The 13,210-nt window shown below is 40.1% G+C and overlaps 1 protein-coding gene across 2 annotated transcripts in view; it reads left to right on the top strand.

The window, feature by feature from the left end:
• The window catches only part of ACSL5 (acyl-CoA synthetase long chain family member 5), a 40,376-nt gene that overhangs the window by 18,504 nt on the left and 8,662 nt on the right, over positions 1 to 13,210 (top strand). For both annotated transcript variants that reach the window (XM_015596330.2, XM_006920856.3), the window contains exons 4-14: positions 1,593 to 1,657; positions 1,769 to 1,870; positions 3,414 to 3,513; positions 4,447 to 4,625; positions 5,387 to 5,419; positions 5,507 to 5,558; positions 6,367 to 6,440; positions 7,025 to 7,102; positions 8,941 to 9,075; positions 11,165 to 11,299; positions 11,820 to 11,915. In XM_015596330.2, the coding sequence (XP_015451816.1) occupies positions 1,593 to 1,657; positions 1,769 to 1,870; positions 3,414 to 3,513; positions 4,447 to 4,625; positions 5,387 to 5,419; positions 5,507 to 5,558; positions 6,367 to 6,440; positions 7,025 to 7,102; positions 8,941 to 9,075; positions 11,165 to 11,299; positions 11,820 to 11,915 (1,049 nt within the window). The remainder of the gene's footprint in view (positions 1 to 1,592; positions 1,658 to 1,768; positions 1,871 to 3,413; positions 3,514 to 4,446; positions 4,626 to 5,386; positions 5,420 to 5,506; positions 5,559 to 6,366; positions 6,441 to 7,024; positions 7,103 to 8,940; positions 9,076 to 11,164; positions 11,300 to 11,819; positions 11,916 to 13,210) is intronic.

Genomic DNA, 13,210 nt, shown 5'->3' with positions numbered 1-13,210 from the left:
AGGAAGAAAAAGTACTACATTTCCTGTGGACAGTCTCCTCGTTCATTTTCTATATCTCTTCAATTAGAGTAGGTCTTTCTTGCTTCCTTTCCTTTTTCTTCTTTCACTTAATCTGGAAGTTCACGTATTTACCTTTGAATTCCTAGTACCCTCTTTCTGAATGCTTCCTTTTGGCAAGAACTTTTGGCTCTCAGGAGTTTGGCTAGAGCCTCTGTGTCAAATTCCCTTCCCTTCTACTTTTTGATTTATAACTTGGTCTCATTTTGGCTTAGATGTGGGGCTTCTCGGCAAGCTAGACTTGTTCCTTAGCCTTGTTTCACAATTTCTGTGGCTTCTGTGGCTGAGATTGCTATTTGTTCTAGCAAATGGATGTTCCCACATTTATTTTAACTTTAATAAGGCCAAGAGTCTAGATGGTCTAGTAACAAATATAAAACACAATTGTAATAACATCGAAGGCAAATATACATGTGTGTGTACCTGTGTGTGTATTCATATGTGTGTCCTCTGTGTGTGTGTGTGTGTGTGTGTGTCCTTGTAATTCCAATGAGCCTCGGTATCTCAGAAAAAATTCTCATATAAACAGGTGAAGTATGTTAACAGATGATGTGTGAGAGTAAATAAAATTTAACAAAGGGAAAGGTCCCACTTTACAAGCTGTAAAAGAAACATAGACTAAAGTAATGATTTTTTGAAGACATGGTAAAATGTTACTATTTAGTGTCTATGACTCAATACATTGCTTGCTCTATAAAAGCAAATTGCCACAATGAGTCTACTACCCAATACGGTGCTAGATATTAAAAACCTGAGCTATTCCGACCACCCCCATCCCTTCTTATTGAAGTTATTTCATTTTAGGGACTCTATTCTAAGAAAATGTTCTGAATTTGAAATGATTAATTTGAAAATGTTTATCATAGCATTATTGAAGGTATAAACTTAGAAACAATCTAAATATCCACAATGAAAGTCAACTACAGTAGAACCCTTCCTCAATTGGCCATGGTAAGGCTGCTGAAATCTCTACAGAGAACAAATAATATGAGAAGGTTTATATCAAACAAAGAAAGGACGCAGGACAAATATATATATAAAATGGACATAACCCTGCAGAGCTATGCAAAGGAACTCTGAAAAACAAAAATCAGTGCTAATATTGGTGTTTATTCGATGAGATTGTTGCAACTTACATTGTGACCTTTTTTCTATATTTTTATGAGCATGCTTTATTATTATTATTATTATTATTATTATTGGGAAGTTCAATTCAAGATTATCCAATATAGGCTGTTTATATTTACTTGTGGGCTTTTACTTGTTCACATTATGTGGGCAAATCCCTATTTGTGGCTTTCTCTGAATGCCTGTTTTGTAGAATTTTCTAAATGTTTCAAGTGTAGTTTATAAGACTCTCTCTGCCTTTGAGAACTGAGTACTTTCTGCCTTTGAATTTCCTTGGCACATAAGAGAAGCTCGCATTCTTATCAGATTTATCCCTTGTGCCTTGTCTCTTCTTAATCCCCTTTTACCTTTTCTGGGCCAAAAGATTTGCAACTTGAGCTGATTTTCTTTTAATGTTATGTTTTTAGGCAATGGGCCTTGCTTGGGATATAGAAAACCAAATCAGGACTACAGATGGCTGTCCTACAAACAGGTAAGCAGCCAGGCTCATGGTTTGGGAGAGACTCTTTTGCTAATGTGATATCCTGAGCAAATTTGGTCTCTTTTGGGTCTCGACTGCTTTCTCTATCTCTCTCTTTTGTAGGTGTCTCATCGAGCAGAGTACCTGGGCTCCTGTCTCTTGCATAAAGGATATAAGCCATCACCAGACCAATTTGTTGGCATCTTTGCTCAGAATAGGCCAGAGGTAACCATGTTGAAGTTAACTCAAGGAAATGAGTCAGGCTAAATCTGAGGACTTTGCACCTCACCTCTAATCCAGCACTCTGACACTTGCTGATTCTCCAAAGCTATGTAAAGATCTCATATTCTTTAAATATTCTTGAAAATATTTAAACACTTGAAAGAGTTACAACTCAGGGCCTCTTTAATTCCTGGTTGAATGTATAGTTCTCTAAGCTAGGTGTCACTTTAAGAAAGTCTGTGACATGAGAAAACAAGGAAGCAAATAAGGGACTGGCAAATAAGAGCTTATGGATGTTGTGGGAAGGGATGTAGTCATATTAGAATTGGAACTTGCATGTTGTACCTGAACTGGTAAACCAAGGCATCCATTGCTACTGAAACTGGCAAATCAAAGCAAATCTTAGACATGAAGATGACTGAAATTAAGATTATCCCCAAGTTCAAGTTAAGTCATTAGACCCAAAGTTCTCAGAGAAAGTTTTGTATGCTTCATAATAATTAGCCGACGTGTGCAGGAGAGCCACTGACTTAACTGAAAATCTGAGAGGGCACTGTCTGCACTTTTTGGTGAATTGACATATTCTACCTTTGTTACACCCAGCCCCAATGAGAAGACATTCCCTGGACCCCAGTTTAGGAACTTACCACCAAACCTAGAGTAATAGTCTGCTAAGGCTGCCAAAATGAAAAATACCACAGACTGGGTGACTTAAACAACAGAAATACATTTTCTTACAGTTCTGGAGGCCAATGTCCAAGATCAAGGTGTCAGCTGGTTTGGTTTCTCCTCAGCGCTCTCTTTTTGGCTTGAGGATGGCTGCCTGCTCACTGTATCCTCATGTGACCTTTTCTCTATCTTCTCTGGCGTCCCTCTTCCTCTTCTTGTGAGGACACTAATCATATTGGATTACAACCCACCCTATGTCTAACCTTAATTACTTCTTTAAAGACTCTATCTCCAAAATCAGTGGCTTTGGGGGTTAGGGCTTCATTCGGCCTGTAACACTTGACTGTTGTTTAAGGCAGATTCTGACTTACCTTTCCAGCTCATTTCCTGTCATTCTTCATTTCATGCTTTCTAATATATGTAGAGTGATGTCACCCTGTCCTGTCTTTGTTCGTTTCCTCAATGCCTTCTCTGCCTTTACCTTCATAAGCAAATCTTACCAGTCTTTCAAAAAGCTCTGCCAAATTTTTATCACTTTCCCCAAAGCAGTCCCAGATAGGCTTGACCCCACCCCTGAAAGCAACCTCTGCCTTCTTAAAACTCTTAATGGTTTCTATACCTCTTATGAATAGAACATTTTACTCTATCTTTGTTTCCTGGTCTACCTTTATATCTTAGTTGTCTCTCTGCCTACCTTATCATATCCTTTATTTGACTGTACTTTATAGCACTAGCAGTGACAGTCCTTAGGGCCCCACAGTGATTTTTTTTTTTTAACACAAAGTAACCAAATAAGAATTTGTTGGCTAAATGACTAAATTCATACTTTTCTTTTCAAAGCATTCCCTAGTCCTTACTTGAATTTCTCTCCATATAGTGGATCATCTCGGAGTTAGCTTGTTACACGTACTCCATGGTGCCTGTCCCCCTGTATGATACCTTGGGAGTAGAAGCTGTCGTGTACACTATCAACAAGGGTAAAACTTTGCTGTTGCATTATAACTTGGTTCTTTCTTAATGTTGAATAATTCCTCAGTATCCGCTCTTGTTAGCAGATTTGGAATGCAGTGTCTTTCTTGTCCTGTCATTCGTAGGATATAATTTACAGGGAAGTTACAAAAAGCCCATGAGGCAGAGATATGCACAATTAGAAGATTCAGTGAAATGCTTTAAAGTGACATGGTATGACAATGCACTTTAGAAATAAAACTATTTACTTTGAGCACACTGAATAAAAGGCCAAAGTGAGTGACTAAATCACTGTGAAACTGTGGATTAAATTTTCTATTCTTGAAAATCTGAGTCAGCACAGTTAACCAGCCCATGGTGAGTCTGTAGAAAAAAAAACTACCATTGTTAAAGAAACAAGTACGATTTCATTGTGCAAGTAACAGCCTCTTCATATATCCAAGATGTTACTTTTTCCACAGAACTAGATTAATTAGATTCATTTGAACTATACATAAAATCAGAGGTTTTCCACTTGTGTAAACAAGTACCAAACCGAATGCTAATATTTAGAATCTAAAATGCTTGTCTGCTAAAATCCCATCTCTCCCCGCCTTTCTCTTCAACTTCCTACTCCCCTCCCCAAAATAAAACACACTGATAGGACTATGCCAAAGCGATTCATACTCATTGTCTGTATTCTTAAGCAGAAGGAATTGGGGAGCTTCTCTAGAAACTGTAAATTGTTGGCAGTATGCAAGAAAAGTCTGTGCTCTACTTCAATTAAGCTCATTTATGATCAATGGAATATTTCAGATTTTACACATAATAAATCTGATAAGCAAATATAATATCTTTTGGGGACCCACTAGCTCAGAAATTTTTAAAACACTCTTCCTTCTTGCGAGGCAATCCAGTACATAGCAGAGCAGGATGACCTGTAGCTCTATTTCTGCTTTCAGCTGATATTGCCATGGTGATCTGTGATACACTCCAAAAGGCATTGGTCCTGATAGGAAATGTGGAGAAGGGCCTCATCTCAGGCCTAAAAATAATCATCCTCATGAATTCCTTTGAAGATGACCTGAAGCAAAGAGGGGAGAAAAGTGGAATAGAGATCTTATCCTTCTCTGAAGCTGAGGTAATGGTCTAAAACTCAACTCAAAGCTCAAAGGCTGGTCTGATGCCATGGGCATCTTACAGGACATCTACACCGGAGTGCAGGCTGTTGTTCTCTGGGGGTGACAGGAGTGGAGAAAATTAGACTCATGCTTTGAAGCTTTGAGAATAATTTCCCCAAGACAACTCAGAAACCATGCTGGGGAAGAGAAAAGTCTGTGGCCAGCATGCACAGACTTTTCTAAGTAGAGAATTTATAAATACAGAGGTTAGTGGTCGTGAAGGATATGGTCCTGCAGCTGGGCTTCCTGGGTTCACAGTCCAGCTTCACAATTGTCAATTAGGCAACCTGAGGCGAGTTACTCCACATCTCCTTTTCCCTTTCTGTAAAATGAAGATACCATAGTCCCTACTTTACAGAGGAGTTACTGTAGAGTTAACGGACTTAATATATATAAAGTGCTCAAGACAGTGACTGGTATGTAGTAAGCCTTGAAATGTCAACTATTCATATCATTCGAAAAGATTTAGCAATGGTCCTAGATGACTGAACCTTAAGAGTGTAATGGGAAGTTTGGATATTTGGGATCTACCCCTTTAAGGTTTATATTCTAAGTAAACCTTATGCTCTTCCCTGGGGCTTTCTGGGCCTGATCCAGGATGGAATTTGGGTTATATTCCCACAGATGTATTCTCCTGGAAAAGGAAAAGAGAGGGCTGTATTTGCCATAAGTCTGTCCGTCTCAATTAATATCTTTCTTTTTTGGTTTTCTGTTCATGTAGAATATAGGCAGAGAGAACTTCAGAAAACCCGTGGTAAGTTTTCTTCTGCTCAAATTTGAATCTTGCATGTTCAACTTGCAAAGTTCATGGTAGACTAAGTCCCTGTGCTTCCCCCTCCAGCCACCTACACCAGAAGATCTGAGCATCATCTGCTTCACCAGTGGAACCACAGGTCAGTGCCCATGAAGTTGTCCCAGAGGCCCCTGGTTAGCCAAAATTATGGTTCGAGTCACTAACCACTGATAGCCTGGTAAATATACTCTACAGTGAGCCCTACCCTTAGGGGCTTAAAACCTAAAGCTTTTGAGTATGGATACCCAAATAGAAAACTATAAGCATAAGCAAATAAACTTCATTAAATATACTGGGACATATTTACATGCTATGGATTTGGGAAGTCTTAAAGATGGCAACAGAAAGTCAACTTTCTTCCCCAACCCACCACTCTCTCAATTTGACACGACGAGAATGGTCACTCAATCAAGGTAACCCAATGATAGTTCTACACAGATCACGATGTGCCCCCTACCCTCACCTTGAAGCTTCTCATCTATTAGAATTCTTAATCACTTTTAATGTGGCCCATGATGGACTATAGTTATGATAGGCACATTCCATTGCAACCAGTTCAGAAGGTGATAGCTGGGAAATATTGTTGAATCTGAAGTCTGAAACATAAAAACAGCACGGGATTGGGGGGTGGGGGTGCTGGTGGTTATTTGGATTTTTCTTTTCAACTGTGTTGCTATCTGAAATGGTGGCTATGTGCTATGTGCTGGTAGAAGGCTGTCAGCAGTAAACTCTGTGGGCATTAATCATTCAGAAACAGAGTCATATACCATTCACACAAAGATACAGTAACAGGAGAAGCTCTTGACTCTCCAGAACAGAACCAATTGAATGTAGCTTCTTATTTCAAAGCCAAAGGCTTCCTATGAGCTATATAAAGGATCTTTCTCTCCACCTCTTCTTTCCTACAGGTGAGCCCAAAGGGGCCATGCTAACCCATCAAAATGTCATTTCAAATGCTGCTGCTTTTCTCAAACTTTTGGAGGTCAGTCGATCAAATGAAAAAGAAGTCCTGATCAAAATGTGAATTTGTCATAAGATTTTAATCTTGAAGTCAGAGGAGGCAGAGAGGGGAAAAAAAAAACAGGTTAAGGGCCTGAATGTGGGCAAATATTTGTGCATCTTTGTCTGGAGGACTGTGCATTTTCAAGCCTTGGTCTTTTAGGATCACTGCAGACCTTTGTACTCAGTTAAGGGCACCTCTTAGAGTGATGCAGTGTACCGCCCGCACAACTGTATGTGGCCCACCTAGAAAGAAGTAGCTTAAATTTTTTAAAAATTTTAATTGAGATATAATTGATATCTAACATTGCCTTAGTTTCAGGTGTACAATGTAACGATTCAATATTTGTATATGTTGCTAAACGATCCTCAAAATAAGTCTAGCTAAGAAAGATCACCACACATAGATAAAAACTCTTTTTTTGTGTGTGACAAGAACTTTTAGCAACTTTCAAATATATAATAGAGTATTATTAACTGTCGTTAACAGGGTAGTTCTTAAATCTCCTTTGGAAGAGAAAGTTGGCATTAATCCAATGTCATTTCCTCTTTGTTCTTTATCTATAGGACAGCTTCCAGCCCACTCCCAAGGATGTGACCATATCCTACCTCCCCTTGGCTCATATGTTTGAGAGGGTTGTACAGGTGAGTGCCCTCCGTTCCCAGCAGGCATGAGGAAAGGCAGTCCCGTGTTTATTCCAAAGGCAGCTATGCAATATTTAGGGTCTTTCTCTAATGAGATGGAAATAGGCAGGAAGTGGGCACGGCTGAGTAGGAACCCCAGTGGTATTTCCCCCAACTCCATGTGGAGCCTTCCTTGGTTAAGTGTGTGTGGCCGATTGGCCAATGCTTGCTCCTGCCTTCTCTCAGGGTACCTCGAGTCTACTGAGGTCACAGCCAGGAGCTTACTATCGATCCTTAATCCTGAGCTGGGATAGAAGACATTTTTCTTCTTTCTAATTTTATTTTGGTTAAAAATTTTGAAAAGATTTAGGATTAAAGAAAAGGAAGTTGCCCACAGAGGGGCGGAGAAGGAGCATCTGATCCACGTAAGCTGTATGCAGTGGGAGCCGTTCAGGGTTGTGTGTGTGCCACAGGAGAGCTGCCCGTCTGTGAGGGGACTCCGGGCTCACCAGGCTATTCTGAGGCCGATTTGAAGAGAGCAGCGCTGGCTTTTCAGAAAGGCAGTTGGTAGTGTGGATGGAAAACCCTCTCTTAAATACCTCTTCGACTGGCTTATCTGCTGTTGCATGAAATGCAAAAATGAAAGATTCAGTTCCTTGGGCTAACGTGTTGACATCTGATTAATAAAATATTGGTTCTAATAAGCCTTTTTTTTCCACATTTTTAACATTCCTGAAATTGAGACACTCTTATAATTAAAAGTCTTATAATTAAAAGGCATTTTCTGGTTTAGTTGGTAGTGTTTTTTCTTAGTCTCTTAGTCTAAAAGACATCATGAGCAGCAAAGTCTCTTGCAGCACCCTCTACGAGGCTGTGCGAGAAAGCTTGCATGGGAACCAGCGCAAGTGCTGGAAGTTTTTGGAGACAGTAGAGCCGTAGATCCGCTTGAGGAACTATGACCCTCAGAAGGACAAACACTTCTTGGAAACTTTCTGGCGGCTTAAGTCCGCTCTCTGCCCCACATTCTCTGTATGTGTCTTGGGGGGCCAGCAGCACTGTGACGAGGCCAAGACTGTGGTTGCCCCCCGCCCCCATGTAGACATCAAAGCACCAAAGGAACTTAACATGATGCCTTTTGGGCTTAAGTCTTTGATCACGCAGATCCTATGAATCCTGGGCCCAGGCTTGAAAAAGGCTGGCAAGTTCCCTTCCTTGCTGACCCATGAAGAGAATGTGGTGGCCAAAGTCAATGAAGGTTGCCCACAGAGGGGCGGAGAAGGAGCATCTGATACACGTGAATTCCACGGTCAAGTTCCAGATGGAAACATTGCTGTCTGGCTGTGGCCATTGGCCACTTGAGGATGACAGATGATGAGCTTGTGTTCAACATTCACTTAGCTGGCAATTTCTTGGTGTCATTGCTCAAAAAGAATTGGCAGAACGTCCAGGCTTTATACATCGAGAGCACCATGAGCAAGCCCCAGTGCCTAAACTAAGGCACAGCTTAATAAAAACTTGTGCAACTATTAAAAAAATAATAATAAAAGAATGATCTCTTACAAAGGATGATGTCTTAGGCTATTACCCAGAGCTGTGGATGGAGTAGGGGTTGGCCTTCAGTCTCACAATCTGTCTTACCTGTTCTGACACCTCAGCAGGTTTCTATCAGGAAAGATAAGTTTCTAGCAGGAAAGCTAAGTTTCTAGCAGGATAGATAAGTTTCTATCCTGTCTCGAGGGTGGGAAGGTGCTGTATAGAGAAAAGCACCCAGAGACATCAACCTAGTTCCTTGATTCTATCCAAGGCAGGCCTGAAACGGTCCTTTGGTTCTGAGCCATATTCTTCCATTTTGCTTTCAGGTTATTATGTACTCTTGTGGAGCCAGAGTTGGGTTCTTCCAGGGAGATATTCGGTTGCTGCCCGATGACATGAAGACTCTGAAGCCCACGGTGTTTCCCATAGTGCCTCGACTCCTTAACAGGATCTACAATAAGGTGCCAACCTTGCATCTGCTGGGCTGACCCTGAGATGAAGGAAACATCTGTGGCTCAGGCTTGACTGAGGCTCTCAGCGACTCTATGTTGCTAAGAAATTTGACCACTTCCACCTCCCACTCCCTACATATGCCTACTTATAGTCACATTTTTAAATGCAACCGTGAAAAACCATAAAAAAATGAACCCCCCTTTCCTTTGGATGCGATTACTTGGACCTGGTCTGGAGAAAGAGCTCAATTTAGAGACGTGGGGAGCCCCTCAAACTACAGCCGACTTCCTGGGAAGGTGTTGCTCTGATTTCATGATGCCTGCTGGTTACTGAGCTTCTGGTTGAGGTCCCATGGCAAACATTTCATATATATCCCATCATCTAATCCTCAAAAAAACACAGGAAATCAGGCCTACACTTATTATCTATAATTTATAGATGAGGAGACTGAGCCTCGGAGGTTAATTAACTTGCTCAGAGTCATATCTAATAAGGAGTCAGGCCAGAATTAGGCTGTCACGTAATCATTTTAGCTGTCATTAATCGGTACTCTGTTTTTCATTAGGGATTGCAAAATGGCGATTTTTCTAATTCAATCACTTCTCCTGAATTCAGTAGCTGAGATTCTTCCATAAAGGCATAACAAATATTTCATTCTTTTCCTTTATTAATCTTCAAAATGATGAATTGATGCACCAGTGATCTTCAAAACTGGCTAATGAGATTGTTTCCTTTGTAAAATTATAAATTCATGATTTTTGTATTTGTATGCTTAATCCATTTCGGTTATCCTTCTTGATGTTCAATTTCCCATCTTGGAAGTTGGGAGCGTCATCATGTTGCTCATGTGTCTTTTTGACATGACCCCAGGGGCCTTTTATAGCTTCATTGCTTTCTGGCATAAGATGTCTCAAGCTCATCTTGTATAATTCTCACTCAAGTCTTGGTTTTGCTATTTTATATTTTATAATATATTAACTTAAACACACAGTTTACTTCTGGAACTTATTTTTAATATGAGGGATTTTATTAGCGCGAGTCTCTAAATTCCAGCTCTTTGTCAGTGACTTGTTAGGGGGAGTCTTGAGAATGTCGAAGATAAATTTATTAAGCTTGAGAGAGGTGTCAAGAATAACATGATGCAGGCAGCATTTGAGTATAGACCTTGTGGAGAGATGGTGAGATATTGGCAAAATGATGGTATAGACATGAGTGGATATCTAGAGCATGGGGCACAGTTGGCATTACGGGGTGAGGATGTGCAGCGCAGCCCAGTTTGGCTGGAGGCTCAGGAATAGCAGTGTAAATATGGAAGAGTCATCTTTGAATTTTGAACTGGAAAAGAACTTCGATTTCCTCGAATCTGACTTCCAGTAGGATAAAGTCATGAAAGCCAGACAGAACATGGAGTTCGGGATTTAATTTTGTAAATAAGGTGACTTTCTTTTGTGTCGTACTGGCAAAGCTTTCTTTCGGCAGGAATACGGTTGATAGATTATAGAATCACAGTGAAGACAGAGTCAAGGTGACTAGAGAAATCATGCGAGCTTGACATTAAGTCTGAAGGGAAGAAATGATCTAAGTAAGAAAGTCTGTTGGGTTTTGTATGCTGTGTCTAAGGGAACTTCAGTTATAGAGAAAGCTGGTTGTTCTCTAAATCTAGTGTATATAAGCATCACTGGGACAAGGAGATAGAAAAGTGGTGCTTATTTTAAAAGTCAGATTCCGAGGCCCTTCTTTGACCCACTAAATCAAAAACCCTAACGTGGCTGCCCATTGAGCTTTTTTTAACCTAGCAGTCCCGGGTGACTTTGTAGGTAGATGCTGACCATCTTTTGAGGACATGCTTATTTCAGTTGTCAAAGATGTCTGCCAAGAATGAGGAATCTAGAGGAAATGGAGCTCTGTCTTTAGGTACTAAGTTCACTTCTTTCTTAGTGTGGACATGATTCTCTGGGCTCATCATTATTCAGCAAAGTGGTCCATGAATGAGAGCCAGTTCCTTATGAAACTAGAAGGAACTGTCTCTTGCTCACTGATGAGCCTTGGTGAGTATTTCCAATAGGTTTCCAACTAAAAGGAGCTATCACCCTGCAGGTTCAAAATGAAGCAAAGACACCCTTGAAGAAGTTCTTGTTGAACTTGGCTGTTGCCAGTAAAATCAATGAAATGAAAAAGGGTATCATCAGACGCAACAGTTTCTGGGACAAGCTCATCTTTGCAAAGATCCAGGTAGGTTGGGTGAATCCTGGACAGAGCCAGGCAAATATTTCGGGTGCCCACTGACTCAGTGCACTTTGCTTTTCCTCTGACGGTCAAGCATGTCTTTAACTGGAGATCCTTTTGTATTTTCTCTGTTCACTCGCCATTTGAGATCTCTCTTGGACCACTTTGTCAATAAAGGAAATTGGTCAAAAATCAGAAAATGGATTTTGTGTAGGTTCTAGCTCTCACTCTCATTCTTTTACGTGGTCTGTTGAAAGTATAAGTAATCTGAAGGGGCCAAAAATACAAATTATCTGAGGAAATTTTTTTAAATTTCAGATCTGGTCCCAGCTATGGATGGTGGTGACAGTAATAATGAACATTTTAAGTGCTTTTCCACAGTGCCAGGCCCTATTGTAACTGCTTTGTAAAGTACCAAGTTTAATTCTCATAACAACAGCGGGTAGGTTGTTTGACCCATCTTGCAATAGAGGAAACTGAAGCCAAGGGGATAGGCTTCAGCAGGTCTTTTGTTTCTCCTGAACAGGACAGCCTGGGTGGGAAGGTCTCCTTAATGATCACTGGAGCTGCCCCCATCGCCTCTCCTATCTTGACATTCTTCCGGGCAGCAATGGGATGTATGGTAAGCTTAGCACCCTTTGGGATAGCTTATTTCACTTTTGCACAAACAAGGCTCATGGTTTAAATAACAGCGAAAACATCACAGGAAGATACCAAAAAGAAAGTCACCCAACATCTCAAAATCGGGATACAATATCTTTCTAGTCACCTCTTATGCATCTGTGGATAGAAACCTTTACAAAAATGGCATCAGTGTTATAAAATACTTGTTAAACAGTGCCCCATCAACACTGTTACTTGTCAAATAAGGATCTAGATTATTTTAATGGTTTGGAAGAGTTTATTGAATGTGCCTAAATAACTAGTCTCCTACTGATGGACACTTGAGTTGCTTACCATTTTTTTCCTGTTATAGGCAATGAAGTGATAAGGATACCTGACCTGTATATCCTTTAGTATTTATGCAATTATCAATTTGGGACAAATCTCTACAAATGGAGATTGTTGGGTCAAAGTATATATTTTGGGGTCGTTTTTATATGTTAATGTAGATTATCAAACTTCCCTCTGGTAAGGTCTTGTCTTTTTATACATTTCTGCAAATAATACAAGAGACGTTACTTCCCCACAGTCTTGCTAGTGACAGACTGTCAGTCATTTATATCTTAGTCCAACAGATACATGAAGAAACTTATTGGGGTTTTGTTTCTTCCATTAACACTGAACCTTTTTTTTCTATCGCTTATTGGCACTTGTATTTCTTCCATGAGTTATTCTATTACCCCCTTAGAGAAAAATAGGCAAAAGATAATTTGGTTCTCTTTCACATTACTGAGTTCCTCATATAGTAATAAGCCTAATTTTTGTCATGTAGAAATATTTTTCCTAGTCTCATCTTTTGCCTTGTGTATTGCTATCCAAAAGCTTCAAATGTTTATGTAGTCAGAGGGATCAATCTTTTCTCTTTGTAGTTTTTGAATTGCTGAGACAGGACTCCCTAACCTCCACTATTTCATAAGACTGTTTTCATCCATATTTTCTAATAATTTTATAGTTTTACCTTTTTCCAATGAAATCTCTGCTCCATCTGGAATTTATTATTACAAGGGCTTGGGCATGGATATTGTCTTTTATTTTTCCTTCAGATGGCTATGAACTAGCCATTCAACCAACATGCACAGCTTGAATGAAACAGTCAGCCTTGTCCTCAGTGTCCCCTATCCATATAGCCATCATCTAAAAAGGTTCTGTGTTGATGACAAGGCCAGAGGTCCTCTAGTGTTTCAAATGAACACCTTCTCGGCCATTCTTAATACTTCCTTTACTCTCAGTCCCCCAAACAATAGATCAGAAGTT

Source organism: Pteropus alecto, unplaced genomic scaffold, assembly GCF_000325575.1.
Source record: "Pteropus alecto unplaced genomic scaffold, ASM32557v1 scaffold177, whole genome shotgun sequence".
Classification (NCBI taxonomy): Eukaryota; Metazoa; Chordata; class Mammalia; order Chiroptera; family Pteropodidae; genus Pteropus; species Pteropus alecto.
Note: the sequence above shows the minus strand (reverse complement) of the source record. Positions and strands in the feature narration are given on the sequence as shown.